General features: G+C 39.9%; 3 protein-coding genes and 1 long non-coding RNA gene across 4 annotated transcripts; 2 read left to right on the top strand and 2 right to left on the bottom strand.

Annotated features, from left to right (window-relative positions):
• Positions 1 to 227: 227 nt before the first annotated feature.
• Positions 228 to 3,737, bottom strand: aarsd1 (alanyl-tRNA synthetase domain containing 1). The gene is made up of 12 exons (XM_046376313.1): positions 3,579 to 3,737; positions 2,959 to 3,087; positions 2,607 to 2,766; positions 2,441 to 2,498; positions 2,195 to 2,351; positions 1,902 to 2,018; positions 1,571 to 1,701; positions 1,410 to 1,476; positions 1,230 to 1,321; positions 1,001 to 1,055; positions 828 to 922; positions 228 to 736 (listed from the first exon to the last, which is right to left on the bottom strand). Exons 1-12 carry the CDS (start codon positions 3,615 to 3,617, stop codon positions 598 to 600), a joined length of 1,239 nt encoding a protein of 412 aa, XP_046232269.1. The 5' UTR covers positions 3,618 to 3,737; the 3' UTR covers positions 228 to 597.
• LOC124052274 lies at positions 2,983 to 24,353 on the top strand. Its single transcript, XR_006841980.1, has 3 exons — positions 2,983 to 3,079; positions 14,188 to 14,273; positions 24,150 to 24,353. It is a non-coding gene; the product is annotated as an uncharacterized LOC124052274 (long non-coding RNA).
• On the bottom strand, positions 4,159 to 6,226 carry ptges3l (prostaglandin E synthase 3 like). Its single transcript, XM_046376314.1, has 7 exons — positions 6,059 to 6,226; positions 5,837 to 5,950; positions 5,624 to 5,690; positions 5,398 to 5,496; positions 4,915 to 5,004; positions 4,705 to 4,767; positions 4,159 to 4,358 (listed from the first exon to the last, which is right to left on the bottom strand). The coding sequence occupies exons 1-7, from the start codon at positions 6,091 to 6,093 to the stop codon at positions 4,350 to 4,352; spliced, it is 477 nt and encodes a 158-aa protein (XP_046232270.1). The 5' UTR covers positions 6,094 to 6,226; the 3' UTR covers positions 4,159 to 4,349.
• kat7b (K(lysine) acetyltransferase 7b) lies at positions 6,915 to 13,407 on the top strand. Its single transcript, XM_046376312.1, has 14 exons — positions 6,915 to 7,084; positions 8,101 to 8,251; positions 8,347 to 8,595; positions 8,758 to 8,840; positions 9,258 to 9,341; positions 9,539 to 9,637; positions 9,780 to 9,890; positions 10,124 to 10,315; positions 10,623 to 10,712; positions 10,868 to 11,008; positions 11,103 to 11,196; positions 11,685 to 11,831; positions 11,974 to 12,080; positions 12,640 to 13,407. The coding sequence occupies exons 1-14, from the start codon at positions 7,067 to 7,069 to the stop codon at positions 12,739 to 12,741; spliced, it is 1,668 nt and encodes a 555-aa protein (XP_046232268.1). The 5' UTR covers positions 6,915 to 7,066; the 3' UTR covers positions 12,742 to 13,407.
• Positions 24,354 to 24,887: the final 534 nt, after the last annotated feature.

Consider the following 24,887-nt stretch of genomic DNA (forward strand, 5'->3'; position numbering starts at 1 on the left):
ACGACTGTTGTGCTTAATCGCTTTACAATGTACAAGGGCTTTGTTTTTTTCTGGTCACTCATAATTCTTGCAAAAACAACTTTCCAACATCAACAGTTTTTGAAACATTTTCACAGAAATTTTAAATATATTCAATTCAATAAGCGTTGGTGTCCTATTTATTAGCAGGGGGGGAAATGCATGTAATGCCATGTCTATGTACAAAACAACACACAACAGGACCTTAATTGGATTTTGTCTATCAAGAAATTTTATTGTCTGTGTCTGCATTGCAGACTGAGTTGCCCTTCAATCAGGCACAATACAGCCTCCATGTGTTCCTTAGAAGAAAAAAAGATTTAAATGGAAAACTAATCAGATGATAAGGTTTTTAATCAAGATTAAGAGTTAAATTAATAAAACAGTTCATGACATTTAACATTCAGATATGTACAGCACATGTTGTACAGAGGTCCCAATTATTTACATTTTTACTTCAGTTATCCATTCTTGGTATGTGTGCTTAAACACATTTAGTGCTTATTACAAAATACCAATACATCTAAATGTATAGTTCCCCATCATATAAAATGTATTTGTATTTATCCATTGCTGGCTTTACTCTTCCCCTGAGGTGAGACGTTTGCAGTGCTGCTGCAGGAGAGCCTCCGCTTCCCCTCTTCGTGCCAGACTGTTGGCTTTGCCTTGGAAACGTCCGTTTTTTCCTGCTCCTTTCCCTTGAAGAATCTCCAACACCCTGGAGAGAACAGAGAATCACTGAGTACCAGCTTACGTTATTTTTTTTTTTAGAGTAAGAGGATAAATAATTAGGTAGTGGTTTCTCTTACTGTGGTCCTAGCTCAGCCACTGGGCCACTGGGTCCAGCCAGCACAAACAAACCAGGTCCTTTCTCCTCTCCAACAGTCAGGAAAACCAAAGTTTCCTGAGAGCAGACAAAACTGGGCTCACCAAACAGTTAACTGCTAATACAAAGAACAAAGCCATCAGGTTATAATCTTACCTCAGTGTTTATTTCATTGGCAATGATGTTCATGAACTCGTTGTCACCTTCTTTTCTGTAGACAAAGAGACAGCATTGTCTTTCTGCAATAGTCATATTGACAGTTGTACTTTAAACCTGACCAGGTCTCTCTCTAGTGATGTTTGGGTAATTGCTGTGGGTGAATCAAGATGTTTTAGGTTGGGGAAATGTAGTGTAATGCTGTACTTGCTGTAAGTAACTCTCTTACTTGTGCAAGCTGAAGAAGTTGCCTCTCTGGGGGTTGTTCATGAAGCTCTGTGCGATGAGGACAGCCATGTCTCGTAGCAGGCTCAGGTTAGTCTATCCAAGTCATTTTTATGATGGTTAGGGAGTCTATCTGCAATTTGTTATGTATCTAGAGAAGAAATCACTAGTGAAATGTTCTTACTTTCTGTAGTAGCTTAACAGACTTCTGCAGCTTGTCAACTGCTTCAACGTGCTCATCAGGTCCAGTTCTGTTCAAAAACATGATTTTTTTCCACATCCAACTTTGTGAATGAGCTGAGATCACACTGATGACACCTTCATGAATCAAAACATTGAACTTACTTCAGGAGAGACACCAGTGATCGCTCTGTGCTGTAGCTCTTCTCTGCATATTTTAATACTCTGTTTCCTGCCAGAAAGATCAGGTTGGTTTTGTTTTTCTTTCCTTTCTCACTTCCCAGTAGCTTTATGACCTAAAGTTTAGATAGAGAAATGAAGCATGCAATGAGTAATGTATTTATCCTTACATCTAAGATCTAATCTTACAAATAACACATATAAATATGTGTGAAGTAGTATACCGGTATGTACACTTTGATGACTTCAGAAGTCTTAAAAGTGACCCAAAGGTCAGATGAGGCACACCTAAGTTCTTGTGTGTGTGAAGTTGAACCTGTAAGTGACTGAGATTAGACACATGAGTTCCACAGCACATGTTGGCATCGATGCCCTCGATATCGATGATCCGAATGGGCCCTGCATGGTCCTCTGGCAGCCCTCGGCTCCTCACCTGGCTCACACAAATGCAACTCATGTAACATACTACACATGCAAAATCTCTTTCTCTAGTCAATATACAGCATGTTCAACAGACAATATGTTTTGAATCTTTTGAGTCGATGATTATAAAGGAAGAGGACCACATTTTAGCAACAATTACCGTAAATATAATATCAATATGTGCACCTTTTCCACTGCAGGATCATCTATAGAGAGAAGCTGAACGGTGACAGAGACATGGGCTCTTATCTTTTCGTTTACAGCTTCCTCCAGGGCCTGGAGCTGGGCAGGCTTAATTGAGGGAGTGTCCAGCTCAATGGTGCTTCTCTGACGCCCCAGATCCCTGAAAAAATAAAACAACAACAAAGAAGAGAGGTAAACCCACAAGTTTTTATGGCCACAGGGAAAGCAATCTGTGAAATGGTGATGTACCAGGATGTGGTCTTGTATCCAAAAAGCATATCTGCCAAAGCTGTGATCAAATGTTGACCTGGGGCAGAAGGAAGAAAATAACAGCTTAGAACAAGTGTGTAACAGCAAATATGGAATCACAGTCATGCATTCATAGTTCCGGCCTTATTGGCTCAGTGTTACTCACCTGAGTGTTGCTGCATATGGTCGAACCTCCTCTCCCAGTCCACCTTCACCTGCACCTCCTGACCCTCCTCCACAGGTGAGCTAACAAAGTGTAAGGCTTCAGGGCCCTGCCTCGTCACCCTCAAAACTGGAACATCTCCAATAAGCCCATGGTCATCAGGCTGCAGGAGGACAACGCCAAACATGCAAATTGTTCAAGTCATATCATACAGAATGGATCTTAGTATTACCTCTGATGCTAACAATTCCAAGGTAAGCCAGGTGATCATTAATGCACACACTTGCATTGAACATTGATAGGACTTGCATGACCTATAACTGAAATAGACAAGTCCGATTTTGAAACATCTTACCTGACCGCCTCCCTCAGGAAACAAGATGGTGTCTTGGAGCTTAACATTGAAGCCCTTAAGAGTTTCTTTCTTCCCGTTCACTTCTTGTTTGAGCTCAGCTGGGACGCAGGATACCACAGAGGTAACAAACTAACAGGAAAACCGAGAAACGAAAAAGTGTACTTTACAGGAATAGTGAGAGTGGCACGCAGCTGTTAGTGAGTGGGTGCAGTCTTTTGTAAATCTTTACTCAAGTCTGAGTTTGCATAATGAGAGATATTTCTAAACACAAATGCGTGGATTTTGAAGTATGAAGTACATACGATTATTTACAATGCGGTAATGAAAATGAAAGTCCCGCATTTTGACACTGGTTGACAACATGAATGTGAGCATCTAGCTAGCAATACACCGCTGGCTACCCTGAAGCTGTTTCTTTGTCATAACTTTATACACCTCAATATATTCTAAATGTACACTGACCTTAAACGACGTAAGTTAGCTAAGAGTAATTCATTACAGTGAGTAACAAGCTAGTGCTCCGACCGTACTGCTAGTTTAGCAACCATGCTAATCACTTCAGCAGGGAATGAACCGTAAATGTTCGTCAGGTAATAAATTGTCTTCAAATAGTTTCATACCTCTTTCATGTAGCAGTCTCGCTGACACTGAAAAGCCATTTTGGAGTGTTACTGATCTATCTGAAACACGAGTTCATACATATGCTGACAACATCAGCTAAGTATGGCAAGCAACACAGTCCAAAATTGGTTTCACCGACTTCGAGCTGTTTCAAAAGGGAAATATATTAAAACATATATATTGATTATATATTGGTATAAAATCACACAAACGCTTAAAAATGTAAAAGGTCAGGTGTAGATAATTTTAAATATAATTTTGTTTTGCAGGCGAAACATAGAACTTACCTAACCTACTTTACGTAACTTACTAACCTGCACACAGGATCTTTCTTGTTTTTATTTTTGCTGCTATTCCAAGAATGAAAACATACTGAACGAAGCTTGCATCCATATTGCTGTTTTACTGCCATCTTCTGGATTTATTAAAATAAACAACCGTGTTTCCCCTCCCTCCCACATAATCCGATGTAAAGCATTTTTATTTAATGGTGAAAATCCAAATAGCCACAAGGCCCCAAGCACCATATCATAAACTTTCAAACCGTGGTTGATTAAACCATTTTTTTATTAAAATTGACAGTGATGTGTAAGTGTACAGTGGACAATAATATGTCAATGATAACATAGAAAATATCACACATGTAAAAACAGTATTTTGGACAATATATCAAATCATCTGCAAACATTACAAGCCTTAGCAAACATAGTGTTGTCCTCAGTATCCTGAGCAATAAAGTTCTAGTGGCATCCAACACAGGAGAGAGGGTTTCAGTCAGACTGTAGGAGAAGAAAAGAAGCAGGCAGTTTCACTATTTAAATAATTAGTAAAATAATGAGTTTTCATTTCTCTAGTTTCAATCCAATATTATCAGAATATGAAATTCTATGTATTTGAGTGAATTTATGGTTTATACTTCATGGAATTTAAAGCCATGATCATTCAGAAGGCTGTAAAAGCATATAAAAGCGATTGGTTTACATAATTACAAGTTTATCCATTATTCTATAGGCAAAGGTCAATTTTTACTGTTGAAGAAAGGAAAAATGTGTTCAGTTTTTTGTTCAAAAGAAAAATAATTAATATTTCATTTTAAAAGAAACCTCCCAAACTAGCAGAACTTACATCACTAAGATCACCCATATCTGGTGCTTCTCCTTTATTACTGTTAGCCATTTCTCTGATCATCTGAAAAAGGAAAGCCAATTGTTTACACACACATCACACACACAATCCAAAGTGTCAGAGAAACAGTGAGAATATTGCAAAATACTAAAGTACTTGAAGATTATGAGAATATTCGATCTCATTACTGGACACATTGCATGTACTCACATCCACATATCTATCATACTCTTCCTTTCCCTCATCTTCTTCATGCTCCCAGTCCCTCCAGTTGTCAAAATCTACAGAAATCCAGCTGGGCTTCAAAAAGAAGGAGAAACAACAACATATTTTTAATTTATTTAGCAAAGTGAGGTTGGCAGATGATGCAGAGGCACCCTGTTTTGTATTGTTGCAGTTGCCGTGGGTTCAGTATATTTGCCTGCAGTCAACTTAATAGTACTTTTTGGACGCACGTTACTTCCAGTTCTTCATAGGATTCTTCATAGAATTGTTTCTGAATAATATTACTATTAGAGTACATTTAAATGCCCCTCCATAATCTTAAAGACATATTACAAACATACAGTAAAATTCTCATGAAAACCTAAATGTGGTGTGTGAGGTCAATGTTGACAACTGTTAGTGTTGAAAACGTGCCTGATAAATTTTAACACACACACAGTATATATATGTGTGTGTGTACAGACTTACCTTAGCTTCATCCTTTTGGAGACGAGGCCATGCATAGTCAGGCTTTACCTTCCTCAGCATCACATTGATGGTGCGCTCGTAAACTCTTTCTCTGGAGTCCTTTCAAGGTGTTGAAAAGATAAAAGCACGGTGATATTTAGTATCTCGTTGACTATATTTTAATATACATCATATAAAATGAACTATATTCCATTGGTTTCATCAAGTCTAAAAATTGAATGCTCACGTGGATCTGAACTTTGTCAAAGAAGTGTAGTTCATTGTAGAACACATCATCTGTGTTGTTTTTGCAGCTGTTGTGAAGACAGGACATGGTTGTCGAGGGAAGAATTTATTAAAAAATAGTTTTGCAGCACAAATGGCTGTCCATATTATCATTTCAATAACAGTTAAGATTTTAATAACAGTGAAACAAAATGCTACCTATGTTTAAACTCACCATAAAATCATTTTGTCTGGCTGGATATCCACCTGGACATCTTTAGGTTTCTGAACCACAAAATTTACCGTGACATATTTCTTTCTGTCAAACCACAGCGCAGGTGCTGGCTGGCTGTTAAGACAGAGAGAAAGTATTATCATGGTTCAAATATACAAGAATTTGTATTTGTAGTGCTTTCTTTTCAAAAGTGAAACTGCTCATAAATAGTTGGTCACTTACCTCTCCTCTGGTCTGACAATTTTAGGCTTGTTCATTTTAATTTTTCTACAAACTAAAAAAGAAACTACTTTCTTATTCCTTGGGCTAACAGAAAGTAAAAAGCATGCGGCTTCTTCGTTCAGACTGTGTGCTCTATTGCCGTGACCAGGCCCTGGAGGCTATATATAGAGCAGCTGGTATCAGCTGTTGAGAGACTTGATTGCCACAACCCCTTGCCCTGTCCTGTGTGGGTGTCAGTGGAACTCTTGGGAACACAGAAGCATTTTCTGGGTTCTCCAATACTTCAGCCTCCCCCGACTGGCTGCTCAGAGGGTGAATGTGAGGGGGCAGGGAAACACAAAACAGAAAAGTACATGTCAACAAATGGGATATTTTAAAATCTACACAACACAACACATGTAGGCTGGACTACATTACATCACTACATTTTATTGAGAGAAGTGAGGGAGATTAATTGGATTCTTTTTTGTTCTGTGTAATGAAGGACAGTAGGTTTCACAGCACTGACAATTACTGTTGTAATGGTATTAAAACAAGGTCGAGCAAGCTTTTTTCTATCTTTCAACCATACTCTCAGAAAAGCTTTGTGTGGAGCTTCTCCTTTTTTGTAAAATTTGCTGAGAGAATGTAATGTTATTAACTAAAAAAACATTACGCAAATTTCAGTGCATTTCGTCTATTATCAAGGTGTTGCAAATTCATGTAAACTACATTACTGGGAACGTGGACTAGGCTTACTTACTTACCCAATCAACAGGGTTTTGGAGTGCGGCGAAGAGTCGCCCCCTGCTGGTCCGGAGGCTCACAGTCCATACATTCCCCACCGGAAATGCAATTCTCTAAACCGTCTGTTCGGGGAATGTGGCGCGAGAGGCCCAGACAACGCTGTGTACATATGAACTTCTCTGTGGAAAAAAGCAGTAACTAGTTGTCTTTCGTCCTTTTATCTGGGAAATTTTCCTTTTTGTGACTACAAATCGGCAGGAAGCACCGCTCATCAAGGAGAAAATGCCTCGTAGACGACAGGTAAGAACAAATGTAGGTCGCTCAAAAGGGTAATGTTAGCTGAATTAGCAATCGTGTGTTCTGCTCTCCGAAAGGGTAAAATATTCCACCATATTCCATTCATTAATCTCACAGTTTAGCATGCACAGAAATGGCTTTAATTGAACGTCCCTTCACTACGCCAATGGCAATTTAACACTGTCACAGATTTTAAAATGTATTGGTATCATGTTTTGATTTTGCAATATTTCCAGTTAACGTTAGAGTAAGTTCAATAAACCTTGGTGGGCGGTAACAAACGGCTAGCTAAGACAAATCTGTAATTTAACCGTGGACATCACTGAAATTGAACGATACTTAGTGGGTCATATATGCGCCGAACTTACCATAAAACCACATTAAATCGTATTGTTTTAATAGAATGTAAATTGGTACAGGTAGGAAACATCACAACAGCCAATTTATCTTGAACTGCGGGATTTGTAAGCGCAGTCTGGTGCCACAGTCTATTTTCCGTATTTACAACGGGAGCAGCTTAGCTAACAACAATAATAGGTTTCTGAAGGGCTAGCCAGGTTAGCTATTTTAACGTGTAGCTACTACTGTTACTTGCACCTGTTACACAATTTGATTAGTTGTTCTTTGAAAAGTTCTAAATGCTAACTTATACAATAATAGTTAGCCGGGAACGTTAGTAACAGCCGTTTAACCTGCCACAATCAGAGCTAATAGTTCAAAGCGAGCAGTCAGCTGTCTGTGGCCTTTACCTCGAAGCATAGATTTAGCTAGATTAATACCGGTAGGCAAACCCGTTAATCGTTCATGTTATTCAAACACCCCGTTGTCCCAGATTTTGGCATGCTAGTTTTATGATTCCAAAATCAACACCTATTAGCAAGTTAATCCCACTCATTGTGCTTTGTAAGACAGAGCCTTGTTGTTGTCATGTTTAATTTACTGTACATGACCGACACTTGCTGTTTTCCATTTTCAGTTTGTACAGAATAGCTCTAAGTTAATTTTCTTTCCCCTGACAGAGACATATGGCTGGGAGTGGCTCAGATGGAACTGAAGACTCTGACTCCTCCGCTGAGAGAGAACAGACCAACAGTTCAGAAAGCGATGGGAACATTCCAAAGAGACAGCGCCTTACCAGAGCCTCCACTCGCCTTAGCCAAAGTTCTCAGGGTCAGCCACATATCATCTAGACAATATATAAAGGTTATACAGTGTTCTTCAACTCAGCTGTTCATTCAACTGGTGGTGTGACTCTTTTGCTTTAGATACACCAGACTTGAAGCGGGCTGTGGACCACGATGAATCTCCACCACTGACACCCACAGGAAATGCCCCCTCCTCTGAATCTGAGCTGGACATCTCTAGCCCCAATGCCTCCCATGACGAAAGCCAGGCCAAAGATCAAGCCAACAGAGACTCAGATAAGGACCTCTCCCATCGACCCAAGCGCCGTCGCTGTCACGAGACCTACAACTTCAACATGAAATGCCCTACGCCAGGATGCAATTCACTTGGTAAAACCCCTGCTCTTCTGTAAACTTTTTACATAATGTCATCAAGGCTACCTCTGATTGTTCATCTCAACACAATGAATTTTATTTATATTGAGTGACGTCCTGTGCTATCATAATGACGTTGTACTAAAATCAGTTACCTGCTTTTCTCAATTTGTTCAGGCCACCTCACAGGAAAACATGAACGTCATTTTGCTGTATCAGGTTGCCCGCTTTACCACAATCTCTCTGCTGATGAATGCAAAGTGAGTTTCTCAAAGGTTATACTTGGTCATATTTGTCCATTGAAAATCTTTTTGAAAGAATACATTAATGGCCCTATTTCTACTATGTTTCTTATTTTGACATTTAATTACTTTTAATTAGCTACATTTAGTTAGCGCCTTGGTTTAGTGTGTATTCACAAACTACTTTAATCTGCTCAATTTGTTTTTGCCTTCGGTCTCTGTCTTTGCACTGACAGTCACACACAAACATATTTTACTCAACACTGAAAAAAAAAACAATAACAAGAGCAGGATCATACAGTATTGACAGTTTGAGCTCTGTCTCATCCTTCTCACACTTATTTCAGAGAGAAATAACACGACATGGAGCAGTGCGTTGTTTGTTTGAACATTTTCCAACTGAGACTATAATCCCTCCATTACCCTTAATTATAGGTGAAAGCCGTCAGCCGTGAGAAACAAGAGGAGGAGATGAAGGTGCAGGAGGAAAGCAACTCACGCCATGCAACCCGTCACCAGGTAGCCTCTTTTTGCAGTGACTGGCATCACATTAAGTTTACTTTCTAACAGAAAGCATATGAATGTTGCATTGAACTGCCACAGAATTACTTGGGCTACTGCTTTGTCTAATGTGCTAAAAATAAATATCAATTACAATTTGTTATTGTGCAGATCTCATATCATGAAAATGAATGTATTTCTGTCTTGATTTTCAGACACCGACATCAAAACAGAGCAAATACAAAGAGCAGGTTGCTGAGATGAGGAAGGGGCGAAACTCTGGACTTCAGAAAGAGCAGAAAGAAAAGCACATGGTACAACACTGGTTCTCCAACAGTTATTTACTTTCTGCTCTGTACTTCATGTGTAATTATTGCATCTGGCACTCCATCAGTATGAATGCATGTTAGATTATACGTCATCTAATCTGTGTTTGTCTTTCTGTCTGGTCTACAGGAGCATCGGCAGACACACGGGAACACCAGAGAGCCTCTGCTGGAGAACATCACCAGTGATTATGACCTGGAGCTCTTCAGAAAGGCCCAGGCCCGTGCATCTGAAGATCTGGTAATGAGCTGTTTCATTTTTTTTTTTTTTTATCGCTATCTCTCTTGCTGTCCGATTTTGTATAGTAAAATTAATTCTTATTTCTGCATTCTTCGCTATTTTCTTATTTGAACGGCCAATCAAGGACCAATTTCCAGTATGATAGCACATGAGTTTTTGCTGGATAATCACACACTTTGTTTCTGAGACCAGCAGCTAATGTCATGTATTATTTTCTGCCTTCCCTCCTGCAGGAGAAGCTGCGTATCCAGGGTCAGATCACAGAAGGCAGCAACATGATCAAGACCATCCTGTTTGGCCGCTATGAGCTGGACACCTGGTACCACTCGCCCTATCCCGAGGAGTACGCACGCCTGGGCCGCCTCTACGTCTGCGAGTTCTGCCTCAAGTACATGAAGAGCCAGACCATTCTCAGGCGACACATGGTGAGAGTCAGATACTGCAATCTTAAAGTCGATGATACACCGTTAATGTCATGCTGCAGTTTTTTTTCAATAGTTTTTTTGATTTTCATTGGTCTGTTTGATATTTAACCAACTGACTGACTAATCATCACCTTTATAGATTGGGTTGTCCAAGGTTTAGAAATTATGAATTGCTGATTTAAAGAAAAAAAAAAGAAATCTTTACCTCAGACATTTGGATGTAGAATTTTGGCAAATGTCATTCATACTACATGTATTGCAAAATAAGCCTGCATTATGGCCCTTAAATATACTTGTACCTTTTCAGGCCAAGTGTGTGTGGAAGCATCCTCCAGGAGATGAAGTGTACAGAAAGGGGGCTATATCTGTGTTTGAAGTTGACGGCAAAAAGAATAAGGTACGGAGAGTCAGACTTTAAAAATGTCTGCTTTATTTACCCCTGGTGTCGTTAATATTGGCAGATTGCATGCATCTGTAAAACAAACATCACAGACTTCTTAACTTGTTTTTTTTTTATAGACAATCAAATAAGCATCTCCTGTTTTTCCCCAGATCTACTGCCAGAACCTGTGTTTACTCGCTAAACTTTTCTTGGACCATAAAACCCTGTACTACGACGTGGAGCCTTTTCTCTTCTACGTCATGACTGAGGCTGACAACACCGGCTGCCATTTAGTGGGATACTTTTCCAAGGTAAACAGGAAAAGAAGTTTAACTATATGCTGTCTATATATAGCAATTCTGTATGGTATTACTTCAATATTTGTATACTTTGTTTTTTATTAAGGAGAAGAATTCTTTCCTCAACTACAATGTGTCCTGTATCCTGACGATGCCGCAGTACATGAGGCAGGGCTTTGGCAAGATGCTCATTGACTTCAGTATGTATGATGTTCATGTTATTTTTCTCACGTTTTGTCAGTTGAGTTCAGTTCCTGAGCCAAATCATCCATTAATGAATATGTTGTATAAGCTGTACAGTCATATAAGATATTATCCGTTCTTCTGTAGTTAATCAAATACCGTATATTTCCAATATAAGCTTAATTTAAATAGTATTTATCCAGGGCTTTTGAAATAGCTTGTGTGTGACTTTCTGATTCTGATAGCCTGATTTTAATAGCTGATATTAGATGAAGCATGTTAGACATTACATTTGTTTATGCATTTATGAACTACTAAGATTTGATTTATTTTTGATTAAATTACCTGTTATAATATGAAACTCTTTATGTTTTGGCATTTACTCAGTATAATTTGAATATAATCATTGTGTTTTTGCAGACCATAATGAGATACAGGTTTTTAAAGAAGAGAAAAGAGTGTCGTTTTAACTGCTCTTGCTGATTGCCCTCTGTGCTTTGTTTAGGCTACCTGCTGTCCAAAGTGGAGGAGAAGGTGGGCTCACCGGAGAGGCCTCTCTCTGATCTGGGCCTCATCAGCTACCGTAGCTACTGGAAGGAAGTGTTACTGCGATACATGTACAATTTCCAAGGCAAGGAGATCTCTATCAAAGGTGAGGGAGAACACAAAATTCAAGCAGGCCAAGCACTTGCTGGGGGAAAAGGTTTATTAACACATGAAAAGACTGTCTAAAACAAAAGTCCACACATGCATATGCAAACTAATGACTGCTGTATATTTTGCTTGGTTCACAGAGATCAGTCAGGAAACTGCTGTAAATCCAGTGGACATTGTGAGCACCCTGCAGTCTCTACAGATGCTGAAGTATTGGAAGGGAAAGCATTTGGTGTTGAAGCGACAGGTAAGATGCCAGTCTGCTGGCCTGTGTAGCACCCATGCAATAATTTCATGAAAATGTAATAACGGCTCAAAATGTACTAACATTTGCACTTAACTTGATGAAAAATGTAATAAAATCCCATAATGTATTAAATGTCATAAAAAGTCCTGACTGATATTGGTATTAACATTTGATATTGTCTAATCTAAGATCAGCTAAGGTCTAATGCATAAACCCTAGAGTTTGCATTTCCAAACACAAAATCAGTGTCCAAAAAATAATTTTTGGAAAAAATTACATTAATTGTATAAAAATGTTATTACAATATCAGTTAGATATTTATTACATAATTGGTCAAATTATTAAATTATCGGGTTTAATGACATTTTCAGGAAATTATTATATCGGGTGCTAAGAGATCATGTTGCATATCTAAAGAAAAAGTAAAGTCTTAATTTGAGGATGGTTATGTGTACATTTGAAGATTACTAACACCGTTTTATTTTTATACCGTACTTCTAATCAGTTTTCTCCTGTTGAAAAATGACAGTCATTATGCTTCACGTTTTCTTCCTCCCAGGACCTGATCGATGAGTGGAAAGCGAAGGAGATTAAGCGAGGCAACAGCAATAAAACCATCGACCCGAGCTCGCTAAAATGGACCCCTCCCAAAGGGACATAAGCACTAAGATTCTCAGGCTACTGAGTAAACTCACCTCCAGCCTCACCAGCCACAAGTAGCCTCGACCTGCAAGCTGTCAATAAAGACCAGTGTTTGTTCTTTCTTTCATATTTTTCCATGCTTATTTGTGTCCCCAAACTTTTTTTTTTTTACTTTTGTATTTTATTTTTCCTTTATATTTTTAAAGCTGTACGTTCCAAGCCCAATGAATCTTGACTTAAACATTGTCAGGCAATTAACAATAGAGAATCTGTTTGTCCTTTTGGTTTTAAAACCAACTACGTATACTAAGCTTTGAATGTTAAATGATAAGTGGTCCAGTGTGGTGGATAACATGAATGTTTTTGCTTTGCTCATGCAAAAAAAACAAAAACAAAAAAAAAAACAAATGCATTTGGCAGCATTTACAGGATTTTAATTTCATTCAAGAAGTGTGCATTTGAAGATGGTAGCTGTTTTTGTTTGGGATTAATACAGTAATTGTTAGCATGAATTGAAAACTGTAAGCAGAGTGTTTTTTGAGGAGTAAGATGTATGGTTACACCTTCTTTGGTTAGTGTAAAATTGTATAGATCATTATAATATGTAATTCTTTTCTCTAGCTCCATCAGTACAGGATTTGGACCCATTCCTCTGATGACCCTGCAAAATAAAGGAAAAAGAAATTGACATTTATTCATTTGCTCAGAATATTGAAAAACACAATGACAATGCCACTGTAAGAATGCACACGGAAATAGAAACAACCTCAGGTTTTTATACTGATACAATCATACCTTGCTTGTGTGGTTCCTCCTGAACATCAATCGTATTGGTTATAGCAGATGGAATCATCCTGGTTAAAGATTCTGTGATGTGCAGAAATCATTTTAACTTTAACATTTTAATTGGACTGTCTTTTGCTTTGTACTTTTAATCCTAGTTGTTAAATGTGTGTTAGCGATTTGATATTTTCATTATCAATAAAACTTCTATTTTAAAATGAGATTTTGTTGGGTTGTTGTGCTCACCACCGCTGGAAATGCTTCTCCCCATGAGGCCCACAAACGTCTCTCCTTTATTCCCTACAAAGGAGAGAAGGATTGACAGAATGCTTTTAATCTAATAATGATGCTACCATAAAGGTAACCAAATATCCAGATAAAAAAGGATTTTTTTTGCTCAGTGTCAGCAGTCAAAACTTGTTATCAAAGACATCTGCAGTTTAGAGAGCATCACTAGTTTTGAAGCTGTATTATTATACTGCTTTTGAAAACAACATTGAGATACTTACGTCTGTTAACTTGAAAAGGTTTCTTTATACCTATCAGGAAAAAAAATTACCAGTGCTTAAAAAGTAATTTATCAGTCCATTCATATTACCAGATATATAAAGAGTATTAAAACAAATAATTTTGAAAACACACACACACACACACATAAAAACAACTGTCTTTTTTTGTGCAGAGATGAGGTGAGAGGCCACCTGAGCGTTTCCCCATGAGCCCATAGAAACGAAGGGCTTTAGATCTTTTCATCAGACTGACCATCGGGTGGGTTGGACCTGCCTCCTCCTGTGACTCATCCTGACAAGAAAAAATCAAAACATGCAGTAAAATCAAGAAAAATAAGGAATACACTATTTTAATTTTTTTTGGGTTTGATAAATATTTAATAAACACATGGCATTTAATGCCTTGAGATATATTATCAACCAAGTGGAAAATACATTTCTGCAATAAAAACAAATAAGTCATGTCTGCTTGTATTCTCTCTCATGTCCACTGAAAACATTACATCACTGATGCTCACCTGCCAGTCTTTAGGTATCCCCCTCTCCTCCTCTACAGTAGAATGCAGCGCCTGATAAGTTTGCAGCAAAACACAAAAAGTCACGACAACAAGCTGGATCTTCCAGTTGTCCATCCTGATCACGGAGAAATGCTTCGCCTCTGTTCTATCAAAGTCGTGTTTCTCTGTCTGAAAAAGCAAAAAGTGCATTTAAGAATAATATCAGGCAGATGCGATTCGGTGTTATCCTGTCTGTGACAGCTGTATCCAGGGTGTATTTATACCTGTGTAGCCTATTCGGCCAGACCCCTCCTCTCCAAACATGATTACGCACTTGCCTGTATTGCCTTTGAAAAGGAATTTGCCATATTACAATATGTGGTCTTGTTTCACCTTGAATGATTCATCAGATATTTAATGTGCAGCCTTTGCACATTAAATATCTGATGAATCATTGTTTTTTTGTATTTCTTCAGTTCAGGGAACTAGGATATCACCTAAAGATTTACAAGCCATGTTAAAAACCCTATAGGTTCAGTAACATTAAAACTTAAATATTTACATTTGAGATGGGCACCTTTCATGTCCATTTTATTAGACATCTGGATTACTATTGGTCTAAAAATATTCTCTGATGTGCACATGCGTCTTTGATATCACCGGGGAAGAGGGCAGGACGTGCAGGCGCGTCGGGTCTTTGAGAGTCGCTTTGCAAATAAAACCATGTCCTTTGAAGGTACTGCTTTACTGGTTAGTTAGTTGACTTATAGCTGCCTATTCTGGATTTAATAAGCAGGGCAACACAGATGGGATCTCTGAGGTCAAATTGGATAAGTGGTGGATAAGTACAAACTTACATACTGAAGGTTGGGAGTCAAGCAGATGATGAAAAAAGAGCTTATTGTTTATACAGTTGACATTCAAGTGCAATGAGACATGTATTGTATGGGTTGCACACCCTGGGCTGAAATATACTGAAATACTTAAAAATGAAGCAATATTTGTAACTTTTTGCCCAGGCGATATCTCTGTAGGACCATTTATTTCCCATCTCCTGAGATAATTACTTTGTTATTAAACCTTTTCATGATCTTTACTTACTTAGCCATTTAAATGCTCTGCTTTAATGAAAGGTGAGCTTTTTTTTCCCCCCAACACTCTGGCTATAGAAATTTCTGGAGAGGCAATTACTTGACAATCTGTGCGCTGTAAGGACACCCACTTGAAACAAAGCTGACACACACATCAAATGCTTTGATCCGTGCACAGGTGCTTCTAAAAGCAAGAAAAGCCTGGGACAATTAAACCTGAAAAGGCAATTACACCTGAACAGCCCTCGTGTGCACGTAGTCTGACCCACAGCTAACATGGAGTGCTGAATCAAAAGAAATCAGAGGCACAGCATCTGCATATGAAATGGTTCAGTCACAAAGAGCTCCCCGTAATGACAGAACACTGCATCCCCATGTGACGCAGGGTAGTGGTTTGGGGAGGCCATTTCAGGATTTGCTTCTGCTCGCTGCTGGTGATTCACTGCGGGTGTTGAGTCTGATGTTAACCCTCGATCAGTTTCCTGCGAAAATGTTCAGTGTTCTTCTGTTGAGTTCTACATTTTATATGACATTTAGACTTAAATTTCAAGTGATGCACAACTGATGTAATCATTGGCGTGGGCTCGATGTGTCCTCTTTAGAGAGTTTTAATTCTGTTGAGACAAGAAATACATGACATTGGATCTGTAATGTGCCATGTTAATCTGCCGACCTGTGACGTGTAGCTGTAATCGGAAAACATTTGAGAATGATTCTTTTGGATCGTGATCTGGTAGAGGGCATTTAGGCCTTTATTGGATAGATGATAGCAGAGTAATGACAGGAAATAAGGGGCGCGAGAGACGTGGACTAACATGCAGCAAACATCCTCAATCCAACACAAACTTGGGTCGTTTTGGCTGATGTCTTAACCCCTGGGCCTTCAGGGCTCCTCAAAAGATTGAACATTGAACTTGCAGAGGAGACCATTGCATTACAAAGTGCTGATGTTGAGTTTTAAAGTATTGGGCTGAGATGTTCTAAAGAAAGATGCTACTGAGATGAAAAGTGGGAAATGTAGGATCCAGAGTGTCTGGAACTAACCCACAGAGACTAAATGTCCATCCATCCATCCATCCATCCATCCATCCATCCATTCATCCATCCACAACCACTTATCCATTGACACTGAGCAAGAAGTAACTTTGTATTTAATTAATTAAGAGAAATACTTAACAGCTAGAGTGCTCCTGTCGTGTCACGTGGTGAATTTGTTATGTCCAAGGGAATACCTTTGTCTGCTTCATCTTAGATATTAATCATCTCTATCCTAACATCTTCCATGCATTCACAGATTTTTAATTTGGTTACACTTGTTTGCTTGGCTCAGTGCACTAATACAACAGTGACTATTGCCTCTGTTACTGAAAGACAGCCTGCTGTATAACATTAATCACCATCAGGCAGGGAAATTGTACATGACAGATACAGTCCACAGTATCTGTGCATAAATTCTTTGTGGTCTGAAGTAATGTAAACCATCATCTGCTTTAGTCATGTGAACAAGTTCTCTCATACGGCTTTTACTAAATGCAAACATATTGTCAAAATAGTCTCACTGCTTTTTGTGAAGAAAATCTACAGTTACATACGAATAAATGACACAAGGCGGCGCTGCCTGACAAAACCAGTCGAGGACACCTCATTGTTGAGAGCTGAGGGCCATAATCTCCTGTTGACAGATACTGTGTTATCAGATGAGTCAAGCCCCACAGACGGTGGTGAGTTCAGGCTAGAGATCTGATATGATCACCTCTTAGCCTGACAGAGCGACTTTAAGGCCTGCTGCTAGAACTGCTATCCCCATACGATCTTAACATCTTAACACTGACAAATGTGCCCGTTCAAAGGACTAAGTGGGCTTTACTGAAGCTGGTCGGTCAAGTGAAGAAAACAGACAAAGGGCATGTAAATACATTGTCATGTAAGCGTTTGACTTTATCTCCTCCAAATGTGTATTAGGGCACGTAAAGATGTGTCTGATACAGCAGATGGACGTGAAAACAGTCTAGTTATGTGAAACTTTACATCATTCTTAACAGTGAACGGATGAATGACATGAAAATGTAACATATTTATGAGTTGAGATTTTGTTTTACTTGTCTTTTTAGTAATGTTGTTCTCATGTTGTTAACTGCTTTCCTGCCTGTACAACATCCATTGCACGTCTGCCCGTCCTGGGTGAGGGATCCCTCCTCTGTTGCTCACCCTGAGGTTTCTTCCATTTTTTCCTGTTTTTCTGGGAGTTTTTCCTTAGTCGATGTGAGGGTGGAAGGTGCAGAGGATGTTGCTGATGTTATGTTAAGCCCTTTGAGACAAACTGCTTGTAAAAATGGGCTATAAAAATAAAGTTGTCTTGTCTTGAAGACCAAACACATAAAGACATTTTTAGTACATTTCAACATTTGCTGAACTGTAAATTATGAAAGACCATAATATACTGGATTCAATAAGCAAATGACTTCTATAAACATATTTGTCAAGTACTTTTCACTGATGCACTTTCCCCATCGTTGACTTTTTGTGTCACTTTCATGATTTGTGTCTGCTGGCTGTAGCCTTTTTAGACGTTTCAGACAGGATGCACCTCATCCAGCAGGTGGCAGTGTTACCAAACAGATGAAATCAGTGCCCCAAAACCTGAAGTGCCTCCAGACCAAAATGTTCCTTCCACCTCAGTGCAGATATTTTAATAAGATTTTAAAATCCTCATGATGAATCTATTGTCTGTATATCCGACTCACATATCCTGATCGACATAATGTATAAGTATTGCCTCGGTTGTTGAAACACATATTACAGTTTGTTCTGGATTTTTCTGGTTCACTGATTCTGTTAATTTTAAAATCAATCAAATGCCAGCATGCAATATTTTTACCAAAGGAATTTGGATATGTGTTGCTGTGGAAAGTGAATTGGTGATGTTCTCACTGTATTAAAAGTAAAAAAAAAATAAAACAATGTTGATGCAAACTTTGCATAAATCAAGAAGAACTTGAGACTTTGCTGAACTACACTGTAGAAGACCATAAAACATTTCTGAGTTTAGCAAAATTGTCATCAAACTAATTTCATTAGGACATGATGCTACCCTGCTAATTACAGGCTAAGGCATGTGATAAAACGGCATATGTAAGTAAAAATGATACCTCACTGCCTTAGAACGGATAACTATTTACTTATTACCATATCACATTCAGTAAGAAGACCTAAACTGTTTTCATGTTAAAATATCACACACCAGAATAGATCAGACAGATAGATGTTAAAGATTCCATTCATACAATGGTAGGCGGTACATCTTGGAGAGTACATGTAACTATAAATTATCATACACTGTAGGAGTTTTCACTGTTGCAGTTAGACTGGATGCCTCCTAACTCTCTTGTTCTTCAAGTTGTTTTTCCCGTTTGGTGCCCTGTGGCGCTTTAGTGTGGTTTCTCTACAGAGGCGTACATTTGGCTCTTCAAGGCTCTCTGAGAATGAAATACCACTGTCTGCCTTTGCATGCTCAGACTGGGGGCTTCAGGCTGGTACTGTGGTGATTCTGTTTTCTGTAGTGTCTGACAGGGTGAGACAGGCTGGGGTCATGACTTTGGCCATAGCAGTCATGGACCAAGAGGAGCATGGGATGTGTATTCTGCTGCAGCAGTGCCATATCAACTCCAGTGTGAGTGCACTGCGAAGAGCGGCTGTCATCGTAATAAGAGGCATTTCCCCCCACCTGCACGGCGGCAGGTTGTGTGGATGTCTTATCACAGCGGTCACGCTCTTTTGGAGGTGATGTCAGGTGGTAGAGGTTCAGTGGAGCTTCCTCAAGCTCAAAGGGCATTTAATAGACAAACTTGCCTTGAGAGGCCTGTGTTAGAAGCCTCTGATTCTTCTTCTAGCATCCACATCATGAATTACTTCATTTGTGAACAATTTGAAGCCATGTCATAACTCTTCTCCTATTCGATATTTGCATATAAGTAACCTACCATTACAAAGTTACTTTACTGGTTATGTTGGTTACTTGTGCTATTAATATTTTGTCACCACTGGATAGTTACATAATCACTTGTATTATTTTTTTGCTCTCAATAGACATGCAAACATCAAAGCATTGCATTAGTTGTCCCTGACATATTTAGGTCGTGAAACCTTTAGCTTGTAGGACACTTAATTTGCACTTTTGCTCTGATTGTTGGACATGACTAAACATATTCATCCATCCATTTTCTATACCGCTTATCTGTCAGAGTCTGGACTAGTCAGACTAAACATATCTTTGATTTAAATACTTTAACAGCACAAAAAATACACTTATTTGCTCTTTGACAAAGTTATACAGAGCCAGGCTAGCTGTTCCTTCCTGTGTCAGTCTGTGCCGGGGCAGGGGGCTGCAGCCTGTGTGTCAAATGCCAACACGACACACACAGTTGCAGTCCTTAGTGTTAATTTGGTCATCAATATGTTAGATCCCTCTGTCTTAGTATGATTGTTTGTTGTCCTTTCCCACCCTCATTATGGTGCTCATCTGTTGGTTCTTAGGTCAAAACCCACTCGTCCCCATAGGCTCATAATTGGCCCAACGTTAGCAATGTTCTTGTTTGCTGGGCTCTTGTGGCTGCTTTGACACTCTCAGCTTATGGCAATGCCCTGTTCGGTGAGATGTGCTTACTTTGTCGAGGAGCCAATCCCCAATTCATTCCCAAAGCCTCAGAGGTCCTAAAGCCAAGTGCATAATTGCTCCTTAAATCAATCCGCAAATTTCGTGGTATCCATGCTGCAAACAGTTGGCCTGGAATCGTTTACTCACAAGGAATGGCTGTCCATGGTATGTATTTAGAGTTACAGAAAATACTATGGTCTCCTGGTGAAAATTCCATTTGAATCAGGGAAGATAAGGCCTGTGGCTTATATACATTTTACATTAAGCCTAGTACAATTCATTGTGGGTATCATTGTGTTTTGTGGTTGTGATGGTGGGACAGGCCACACAGCAAGAACTGTGTCCCAGCTCTGCATCCTAGAGGTTTACCCCCATATTTTGAGACTGGTTTCCCTCAATCCCTCTTCATAAACTTCAGTCAGCTGCTGCTGTGTGTGAGACAGAGAGACATGAGAGGCAGACAGTGCGGTTGCAGCAGTGTCACTTTAAAAAAATAGACAGGACTCATCTCCACCTTAATAACTGCTCCTCTGCACACAAACTTTGATGCCGAGGGCTTTACGAGTCCTGTTTAATACACACCGTCCTGCTCCCTACTTCCCTCTGTGTCTCCCTTTTGAGTTTTCTGTCTCTATCTCCTTCCTCCTTCCCTCCCTTCTTCTGTCTTTCTCTCTCTGTCTATTCCCTCCCCCCCAACCCCCCACCTCCTCCTCCTATTCCCTGCTGTATTTGCAGGCAGCTTTAGTGCCAGACACCCTGAGGCAGCGGTAGCGCCAGCGAGTCTTCCCACCTCTGTTTTTGTGGTGGGAGATGACATGTCAAAGCTTTGAAGGGCAGGGGAAGGGAGGGAGAGGGGGAGGGAACGGGAAGGGAGGGAGGGAGCACATCACTCGGCATGGAGGAAAGGCAAGGGACCCAGAGAGAATGTCATGTGGCCTGCAGTCCGCCCAGATATTCTCTTTTCTCTTTCTTTCTCGGGCCGTCTATGTGGGCAGGCAGGAATGGCGACAGGAAGCAACCCCCTCCCCTCCTCCTCCCTTCTTCCTATCCTACCCTCCTTCAGCTCCTCACTCACTCAGTCACTCACTCCCTGCTCCACCAACCCCCCCCCCCTTTTCCTCTTCTCCATCCCATCTTCCACCCCTCCACCCATGCTTCTTCTTCTCCCTTCTCTTGGCCCAGTTTCTGTTGTGTGAACTTCCCCACACGCCATCTCTCTCTCTCTCTCTCTCTCTCTGTGTCTCTCTCTGTCTCTGCCTGTCTCTCTCTCTCTCTCTCTCTCTCTTCCCGTTTGTCTGTCTCCCTCACCCACAGGCGTGCCTGTGCATCATAACTCACTTGGTGTTGAAGTGTGTTGAGGTGTGTTGAGGTGTGTTGAGCTGTAAACCATGAGTGAGTAGCAGACAAAACATGTTTGAGAACAGATTCTCAGGCATAACTCATTCACTCACGTGAGAAAGCAAAGCAACAGTACTTTTCCAAAAATATAGGGTGCATATATATGCCTATCATACGCAGGTCCATGCCAGTAAAATTATTAGCAAATGACTCTTACAAACACTCCACGAAGAGGTCGAAGCAGACACACATCTTAATAAAATACCTGGAAACATGGTCTGGTCTGTCAGGTATTGAACTGTTTATATTTCATCTGGAGGAATTCTGAGTTTGTGTATTAATTAGTGTATCACAGGAGCAGGATTAGCACTGAGGCAGACAGGATGAGGCCACACATGGGGCTCTGTTGAATGTAAGGGGTAAAGTCTTTGGCTCACAGAGAAAACAAAAAAGACTCACAGTAATTTCTCCCAGTCAAGCAGATAAAATGATGAAAGGAAAATGAAAGCCTCCACTGAGGTATAAAAAAGTTTGCAGTGACTTTGATATGGGCCTCTAGTGGTTCTTCAACCGTACCTGCTTGTTCTTATGTGGCTGTCTTGTCTCACCTGTGTACTTTCAAAGCAATCATTTACACATTGTGAAGCACTGACACAGAGACAGGGACTTTTTAGGTGGGTTATTTTTCAAAGAAGAGAGACAAGATATACCATGTGGCACCCAAAGAGAAACCAAGCCACTTCTTTTTAAATCTCATCTTAAATTAGTGCATGGCTTGGTTGAGTCTTGTTCTTCTACTTTAAGATCAACAAAGACAACACTGGATCAGTTGCAGGCAAATAACCTGAAGATAAAAACAAAAGGGTAAGTTGCCGTTTCTAGCTCCGGTGAGCTCACTGGAAGCCATGTCTGTGTGTGTTTGTGTCACTGTATGACACACTATTTGTGTCTGCATGTGTTTGTATGGATTGTTTCACTGCAGGCCAGTTTGATATTTCAAGTCATTACCAGCGTCAGAAAGGGAAGAGATTACAGGGTACAGCAGCAATAACACACACTATTAGCAAGACAAGGTGTTATTATGCCTCTGGTGTCAGGTGAGTGTCAGAGCAACTAGTCTCTGTCATGCTTACAATTGCTGGATCAGCAGGCTTACATGGTAACATGTGAGTAATACAAAACACATTAACTAAGAGGCAACTATATAAATCTTTTCTGAATGGAAACTCTTGTGATTCTCTGCTTTGCATTTTGTTAATCCAAGGCTTTACTGAACACCTTCTTGATTTTGTCAATAAATATTCTCTACAAAATGACACAACATGACATTCTCAAATATCTGGTTGTAAAACTTGTCATCATATTGCAACATGTAATCATGCTATTGTTTGGATAGAGTCACAAACTACTGTTACAGTGCAGCCTTTTCTTTCACTTTCAGATCTGAAATTTTCTCTGAGAACTCTTCGCTGTACAGTAAGTGTGTTAAAAGCATTAAGAAAATGCTCGCGGCCACAAATGTGAATGAGCACATAAATTTCGCCTGCCTCTTTCTTCCCACTTTCTTTCTTGTTGCGTCTAAATTTTCCATGCCTGGCCTCCCTACTGCTGAGAGTGCTGTTCCTCGAAGCCGCAGTGTATTTTGAAGCAAGGTCGGGAGAGAGCCAGTGGCTCCAAAATCAGGCACAAGACTCCCAGTGTTCCACTGTTCGGCTTGCTCTTGGCACCGGCTCCTGACCAGAGAGGTCTAGCTAGCCACAGCCACTCTATGTGTGTGTGTGTGTGAGTGTCTGTGTGTGTGTGTGTATATATGTGTGTGTGTGAACATATATAGCCCCCCCCAACTGAGCCTATATAGAAATAGCTTCGGTTGACTCATTTATGGGCTCTCCCACATAGAAACAGCACCTAGGTGTGAGTCAGAGAGGCTCGAGCACAGTTTCTTTTAGAGGAATTTTCAGTTTTTGTTAGAAACCCCAATCCTTACCCATGTCATATACACACAGTCTCCCAAATAGTATATATGAAAGCGAAGTGGAGGAGGACCCAGATGTAGTGGAGTTTGACAAATCTGAACACACAAGCAATTCAGGGGAGCTCCTCTAAATTGGTTCCATACCTTGGCTGACAGTGGTGAGGTCATCCCCGGATAGAAAAAGAGTGTAAGCTGGTGATTCTGAAACTTCATACGTTCCCTGCTGCTGTCATTATGGACCATCATACAAACCGTCAAGTCTTTACAGAAAGGTAGTCTGTCTTCAACCATAACCTGTTTTGAAAGATAGACCTACAGCATTTGGTTTAAAAGTCCAAAACCGGTTGGGGGGGGGGGTGATGGTTTGAACCACACATCAAAACCTCACACTCGATTAACACATATGGATCTGACATTAATCCTGAAGGTTCCTTTAAGTATGTCAATGGAAAGCCATCTGTCTGTCTTCGTCCTCAGACAGAATATCCACCCGGGGTCTGGAAGTCTAGGACACAACACGCAAAACCACAGCGAATATAAATAAATGGCTGTATTTCTCTCCCCGCTTTTGTCTGGTCAGGACACTCCATGGAGAGCCTGCCAAGCTGAGCATCTACATTTGGGTTTGGCTGTTCCACTCTCCCGACAGCTCAGCCTGGGCCAAACCACAGGAAAAGGAAGCGAAAGGTCCTCTCTGAAGAGCTTATAAAATATTGTCCCAAGCAAAAATGGTCGACATGAATGGCAACATTCAGGCCTGCCACCACAAATAAAAGACCTTTGAAGGAGGAACATGGGGTTGTCTCTGTTGTTTTTACTACCTTTGCTGCCCAGACCCTTGTGTTTTACTGTTTCTCATAGGTCATTTGAGTTTGTAGTAAGTGCTTTGTGCTTTCTGGCAGAGATATTGTGCATAATATGGTGTAATAACATCTGAGAGGAGCCATTTTGCTGTTTAGGGACACTGCAGAGGCATAGTTATAGCTTCAAATTACCTGGAAACACTTGCTAATGTAAATGTTTTCAGTGCTATCTAAAATTCTGCACATCTGGATCAGGTTTTAATACCTTGAAAATGTACATTCTAGTTTGTAAATATGTTATGTTGTAAATATAAGTTTCTCAGCCAAAGATTTAGTTAGTTAATTTTTTGTTTTAACTGCAGTTTACTACAGTTAAATTTGTTAAAATGTAATTAGTTTATGATTTTCCTGGACATTTTCCTGGAAAACACTCATGCTCAACTGAGTTTTAATGGATGAAGAAAATGTTTTCTTCAAAAATCTTTAAAAATACGGATATTTCATATTGAGAAGAA

This window comes from Scatophagus argus, chromosome 21, assembly GCF_020382885.2.
Source record: "Scatophagus argus isolate fScaArg1 chromosome 21, fScaArg1.pri, whole genome shotgun sequence".
NCBI classification, from domain to species: Eukaryota; Metazoa; Chordata; class Actinopteri; family Scatophagidae; genus Scatophagus; species Scatophagus argus.